Genomic DNA, 7,676 nt, shown 5'->3' on the forward strand with positions numbered 1-7,676 from the left:
ATCTACAAACAGACACACACAAACAAACAAACAAACAAACAGAAAGTCTGTCAGAAAGCCATATAAATAAATCTACAAACAGACACAAACAAACAAACAAACAAACACAAACAAACAAACAAACAAACAAACAAACACACAGAAAGTCTGTTAGACAGCCATATAAATAAATCTACAAACAGACACAAACAAACAAACAAACAAACAGATGGACACTTTAACAAAGCAAAAAAACAGACACTCATACAAGAAAACACAAATGTTATGACACATAAATAAACCTAGCATATAAACAAAGACACAAGCAGACACACACAATAAAATAAACAAATATACTCACAAACAAATGAATAAACAAAGGCATAAGACACATGTTCACACACTGACAGCAGATGCTGCTGCATAAATTACACATCACATTCACACACACTCACACGCTGATGGAAAACAACTTGAGCTTCAGTGTTTTGCCCAAGCACACTTTGACATGTAGACTGGAGGAGCTGGGGATTGAACCACCAACACTTTACATTGGGTACCACCACACCACAGCCAGCCCATCAAAAGTTAAAATTAGAAAGGTTTTTTTGCCTCCATGTATCATAATGTGATTGAACAGAAGACAGGTCTATAACTGAAGGCTCTGCCTCCAATAGGTACAATAATGAAAGACTGCATTCTGCTGGCTCAGTGTTCTCTATGGGCTTCTTTAATGGCTAAGATATGAATGTGTCATCATAGGTTTGTTGGTGAGTTTTGTGTTCTATGTTGCAAAGGCTGTTGCTAATGTCTGGCTAGTCTAAGAATATATCTTCAAAATCAAAGGACTCTAAACCTGCCAATAAAGTCATAAACCTTAAAAGCCACAGTATTTCAGGTATAGGTTAATATAGGTTCTTTTGCAGCCAAAATCCACTTGTTTTATTCTCTTAAATACAGTTATTGTACAGAAATAGAGAATGTACTCGGGTTGTTCTCAGAATGAATATACATTAAATGTAACAACATGTTGCAACATGGAGATTTATTAAATGTGTAAAATCCATGGGACAACATTGAGATGTTTCCTGTCTTGCTGATCAGATTTAAAACAGAGAATAATGTTTTCTTTGTAATATTACTAATCCTTTTTTATAATTTAACTTGACTCAGGTCTCTCCATTGTTATCAGTGAAGAACCTCCTCCACATTATCATAAACTGTGAAACTTTTCACCTTTACCAACGTTACCATGGAAACGTTGGTAAGTGGGTAAGGTGAAAACAGCAATCTGTTGGATTATGTAAATAGGTCACCAATGTCTTTTGATGGATTACACTCTGAAGCATTTTTTTTTTTTTCAAATTTGATCTGAAAGGCAACTGGACGTTTCATCCCAAATGCTTCTTCAGTTAAAAACTAAAGAAGCCTTCAAAAACTTCAGGTAAGTCCACTTTCAGAGAAAAAAGCTTCACTTAACATAACCTGATGACTGTAAGGCTTCAGAGACATTTTCTGTGTGTCATTTTGGAGGGCAGTGACTTGATTTCTAAAGTTAAATCCTCTGCTAAAAAGTGTGTTGATCTGTTTTTAAAGTTTTCATATCTCTTTAAGTTTTAACTTTGTGATCTAGTTGATATTGAGTATGCATGATAGTGCAGTGATGTATGAAATGACTGAACTGTTGTTTTATATGTGTATACGGAACAGAACATTTTTCAAATTTACCAAATCAACATTTCTTTTGTTCAGTGGTGAACCTCTTGTTAATCTAGTTTTTTTTGTTTCTGTCCCTCGTCTCACTTTCTCCAAATAATCCATTAGCAGGTAGACTTGCAAAAGGATGTTTCCATCGTTATTGCTTTGTGCCTCCCTCGCAAAATACTGTCTTCCAGCATATCTCACCCCGGCATGTAATAAGCATTTAGTCAGGAAGTGAATTACACCCATACAGGGATCTACCTTTTCCCTTCACCTTTCTCTCCTTGCCTCCATCAATCCCTTAATCCTGTGTCTCTCATTGGTAACTCAGATGTATTCCCGTAGGGTTGAAGATTTAGATACCGAGCTTGTGCTCAGCTTTAGTTGGTCCTATCTCAACATCACCATCTCTTAAAATGCACAGACAGGTACAGACATAAAACACAGCTTATAGTTGAGTAGTGGAATGATATTAGCTGCCGACTGTTTACTTCAAAGTTGAGCTCTGCATGAAGATGATGTTTGCACACTATTTGATTTCAGCTTGTAAATGAGTCGACCACAAACTTTATTGTATAATCATTGTATCACCAGTTTGGGGTTGTAATACAAATCCTTTTAAATTGTATCCACTGAGACAGGCTTAAAAGTATGCAAGAAGATGTTGTTAACAATAGTTTTTTGACTTCTTCAACAAAATTAAACGAAAAACAAGCAATGGTAAATAACATTTATAACGTAAACCATCTGGAAATCTAAAAATACCCAGGGTTTAGCACATAAATATTTGTTAATTTTTGACTGAAATAATTCTTTACTGTTAAAGAAGGACATTGTCTTCCTCAGTTTTTAGTGTAAAATAAATATCCTTCACAAAGTATAGCAGTAACACAGAGAAACTTTATTAAAAGTGGAAGACTTTTAAAATCAAAATCTTGGTCGTCGTTTTAATAAAAACAAAATGTTTTATGACATGCACATAAAACCTGTTTCAAGCTCACTAACTTATCTTATCTAACACTATCACACAGCATAGCAGGCAGGAGGAAGACTATAAGCATATAACATTAACAAGTTAAAGAAAAAAAAAAGGGAATTAAGGTAAATTATTGTCAGAAGAAAAATTAAGTTTACAAAAAAATGATATCATTTTCAAACTCTCCAATAAAGAAAACATTTTCAGGATAATGATCTAAATGTATCAAAAGTAATAGTCATGCATCTGAATGTCCTCTGTCAGTCAGAGTTAGATTGTTTAATTAAATGTATGTATTGATCATTGTAACTGCAGTAAGAAGCATGTCATGTTGATGCTGTTGAAGAGCAGGCTAACTCTCACCACCATCAATCCTTTCTGTATATCAGATGATCATTAGAAACATATGTAATCTGTGAAACGGAGTGTAATTGGATTGAAGACCAACCACCACAGCAAACATGCACACATCCGCACACATAATCACCACCTACAATAGACGGATTCAGTTTAAGCTGCATGTACTCACTCATGTTGTCGCGTGTGCACAACCATGGGCATAAATGATCACACAAATACACACTGCGCCTCCTCCACCCACGCTGCCTACAGCCCTACTCTCCCCCGTTGTTCAGTTTTGCAGACGACATTAGTAAGAGAAAAAAAAAACCTTTAATTCACATGCTTCCCCTTCACTAAAGCTCTAGCAGGCTATAATGAGCATCAGCCACACCAAGAAGCAAAGAATGCAACGAGAAACACCCACAGGGGCAACAGCAAGAGCCCATCCTACAAAATTAAATCAAAACAGGTGCACTCTGAAAACATGGCAATACTTGTACACAGGCAGATTTTCGAAGGGGTAGGGATTTGGTTTGGAATCAATTTGAACCAAAGAAATGAGAAAAAGGTAAAGCAGAAGGGAAGAGAATCAAAGGCTTTGCAGTTTATGCATTATGATCTCCAAAAGGGGGGTGCGGTCCAATCAGAGATGTGGCTGGAAATTAATTCTAACGAGCGAGAGCAAATGTGAGAAAGGTATGGGGGTGTAAGAGAGGAAGGAGGGATGACAGGTATGACAGAAAGTGAGAAGGGCAAATTAATGAAAGATGGCTAATGATGAGAAGAGGAAGAAAGAGGGAGGGGAGGAGAGGTGTAAGGCAAGGAGACATAGTAGGGAAAAAAGAGATGAGACAAAACCCCTACTTATATAGAGTGGAATCAATTTCTGTTAACAGACAGATACACTGATCATTGTTTCATTAAAGGTGAAGAAGTACAACTAGGAGGAGGGGATTCTTGACTTTGCCTGTCAGATTCTCTGCTACACTTGTAAACTGTTTACACCAATAAATCACCATAGAACGCACGGGCACTTAGTGCATGTGCAAATTTGTGCGCAGGTTCATTCACATTTAACTGGGACAAGTCCTGAATTTATTCCACCTGAGAATTACAGATTAGCCACCATCAGCAGCAGCAGATAGTACATAATGCTGCTGACAGGGCAGCCGTCCACTCAACATTGCAGAACTGTGACCTGGCAAGCCTCTCAGTCAGGGACTGCTGTGTCAGTACCCCTTTCTCTTCACAGCCCAAAAAGTTCTCCCAAGAAAAAACAAACAAACAAAAAACAAAACAAATGCCATTCACACTAAGCACATCTGACAACGTATTGATTAGTTACAGAGTTCTTTAAAACGGCTAAATAAAACTGGTTAGTAAATTTAAAAGTTCAATTCAATTAATAGTGCTTTGGAGCAACAAAACTGTTTGAAGATTTTTTTACTCCAAGTGAGCCCCACTCATGATGACAGTGTAATAGTCATAAGGTCAGTGAACTGAATAAGCATTTTCCAGCCATAATTTAAGTAAAGCTTATTTACATCAGCTAAAGTAATCTACCATAAATCTGTGGTGACACCAGAACAAATACGATTTCAGCAGCACGATCCAGGAGAATGATAATGATAAAAAACATTTAAAAGGGTGCATTTATAGGTCTAACTTTTAATTCATAAGATATATAACGCATTTTATTTTCTGAAAAACACAAACATAAAATGATAGAGCCTGCCCAGAACAGAAGTGAATGAAAGAGGATTGAATGTATCTGCAAGAATAACTGAAGGATGTAAAAATGTTCATATGATGCTTGTATGCACTTAATATTTACTGTAAAGTCCTTGTTCTATTTTTATTTGTCAAATGTCTGCTTGTACCACAACACATGTAATGCTTCAACAGGGTAAGATGTGTAATGAATCAAAGACATCTCTCTGCCTCATGCTGCACTAAGAACAGTAAGAATCGTATCTCCACAGGACATTTGCCACCAACAATGGATGAAGCCTGGCACAAACTCACAAATACACACACACACACACACACACACACACACACACACACACACACACACACACGCACACACACACACACACACACACACACACACACACATACACACAGACGCACGGATGCATGCAAGCAATTGCAAGAAAAATGAATGCATGCATGATAACATTTAGCCGTTGGCTCACATATTGTTCAGAACACTGACACTACACATCTTTACATGCACATGTTATTCTTGTGATGGCAATGAAATGAAACCTACAAAGGAATGATCTGCTTCTATTATGTCTAGAAGTTGTACTCCCTGTTGTTATGAATCTTACTGTGGCATGAACACAGTGTCATCTTCTGTATTTATAAAAATGCTAAGAAAAGCTGTTCTCACACTCCCACTCATAAATGCAGAATCCTCACTTCATGCCCCCACTCACTATCCCCCTTGTAAAATAAAAAAAAAATCAGTGTAGTTCAAAAACATATATATTCTAATAACTAGACATTGAAGCACTGCTGTAGCATTCCTTAAAAGATAATTTACGTTGCACCTTTAAATTATTGGCTCTCAAACAGCATGTGCACACATGTCCTAAGCACAGAATATAAATGATTACACTTCAGGTTTCTGCAACACAGACAGGATAGAGAACCCTGGAATAGTATCACACATCACTTAATTGTGTGTTTGCAGATCATGCAGAACACAAGTGTCATACCCAACCTGCAAATTAAGATTGGCTCTGTACTCCAGCTGGAGAGTTCTCACACAAATCAGCACCACAAACACACACACACACACACACACACACACACACACACACACACGCACACACACACACACACACACACACACACATACACACACACACACACACACACACACACACGCTGACACTCTTTCCAACAGTAAATTCAGAAAGCTGATGTCAGCAGCAACATAACATCAGTGAAACATCTCTGCTGTGTTTCAGCTCCAAAGAATACAAATGTCAAAGCCTTACCTTGGCTCTGCCTTACATGCTGGGTTGAACATCGTGCAGTAGAATGTGCAGCATTAGCAGAAGACCAGCTGCCAGAGCAGGAGAGGTGGAGTGTATGTTTGTGACAGAGAAAGAGAGAGAATCAAAGGGATAGTGAGAGGAGGGAAGAGAGTGCATATAGGGGGAGGGTACAGCGATAAAGCACAGGGTAGGGCAGAGTTATGAGACGATGGCAGCAAGAAACAGAATGTAAGGATGGGAGATGGTGTTTCCATGGAGAGGGCTACGCCTTAACTCCTTTAAAGCCTTTAAAAACCAAAGGATCAAAAAACAATCTAAGAGAGAAAGAGTATTAATGGCAGATTTTCTGGTGTAGTAAGACTAAAAACAAACAAAACAAAAAAATCTGATTAAATACTAAATTAACAAGGAAGGAGGGGATTGGAAGGAAAAGGCACCAAATGTTTATAAATCATGACCTGGGGTAAAATTGAGCTTTGGACTTATCATTAGGACTGACAGCAGCATTACAATGGCATTGACACCGGTCAGAATCAGAGACACAGTCCACAGCTGAACATGAGAGAAAATGTGGATATTTTTATTTTGAGGTGATTAAACTGGAGTTTTCTGTCCTGCCCAATAGAGACATTTGGGGATTCATTGTAACAGATAAGCCAATACTACTTTCTTAAATAAGGTTAGCTTGGATTTGTTTCTCATATCCTGATTTCATTTAGATGTCACCTCATTTAATCATGTGGATGATCTAACAAAAATAACAAATGTTTTTTCAGCTACAGATGGGTTAGGGTTAGGGTTAAGAAAATTACTTTCAGTATACAGTTAAAATTATCACAACTTGAAGAAGTAATGCATGGTAATGAAGTGTTTTCTATTTATTTAAATGGAGGGGGTCACAATGAGATACATTATTTCTTCTACTTCGGAATGGAGAATGGGTATCATGGCTTCCGACAAGGATCTGGAGCAGCCAGCTCTGGAATTCCAGGGACATGACCCATCTGAGTTAAAGATACAATATGTAGATTCCGCCACCAGGGGGCTCTCATCAATAGGCATGGCAAGGCAAGTTTATTTACAGCACATTACAGCACATTTCAACAACAAGGCAATTCAAAGTGCAATTCAAAGTGCTTCACAAGACTCACAATTCAAAGTGCTTCACACAAGACATCAAAAGCATCATGACAGAGGAAAGAAAAGAAACATTAAAATAGAACATTTAAAAATCACTGAAATTATTCAATCTGAACACATGTTCAAATAAAAATAATTACAATGAAATTAATAAAAAAAAATATGAATAAATAAATAAAGTAAAGAAATTAAAAGAGTTAAAATAATGCAGAAATAAAAATGAAGAAAAAGAATTATAGTGCTTTAAAATCTTCTTAAAGCTGTTTAATGAAAGGCAGCTGTAAACAGGTGTGTCTTCAACCTGGATTTAAAAGAGCTGAGAGTTTCAGCAGACCTGCAGTTTTCTGGGAGTTTGTTCCAGATACTACAATACTACAATAACAAAAGATGATTTTGAGGCTGGCGGGGAATCATGGGAGTTCTCTCTGGCTTTTCTACTCCGCGTTGAGGTAATAAAGACGAACAGGCGAAACAAACCTGAGGAAGAGAATATGTTTACAGACGATGTATCCAAGTATAATCGACGT

General features: G+C 37.3%; 1 protein-coding gene across 1 annotated transcript in view; it reads right to left on the reverse strand.

Annotated features, from left to right (window-relative positions):
* The window catches only part of rap1gap2a (RAP1 GTPase activating protein 2a), an 83,023-nt gene extending 76,900 nt beyond the window's left edge, over positions 1 to 6,123 (reverse strand). Inside the window, exon 1 of the mRNA XM_061045836.1 lies at positions 6,010 to 6,123. Within this exon, the coding sequence (XP_060901819.1) occupies positions 6,010 to 6,041 (32 nt within the window). The 5' untranslated portion in view covers positions 6,042 to 6,123. The remainder of the gene's footprint in view (positions 1 to 6,009) is intronic.
* Positions 6,124 to 7,676: the final 1,553 nt, after the last annotated feature.

Source organism: Labrus mixtus, chromosome 9, assembly GCF_963584025.1.
Source record: "Labrus mixtus chromosome 9, fLabMix1.1, whole genome shotgun sequence".
Classification (NCBI taxonomy): Eukaryota; Metazoa; Chordata; class Actinopteri; order Labriformes; family Labridae; genus Labrus; species Labrus mixtus.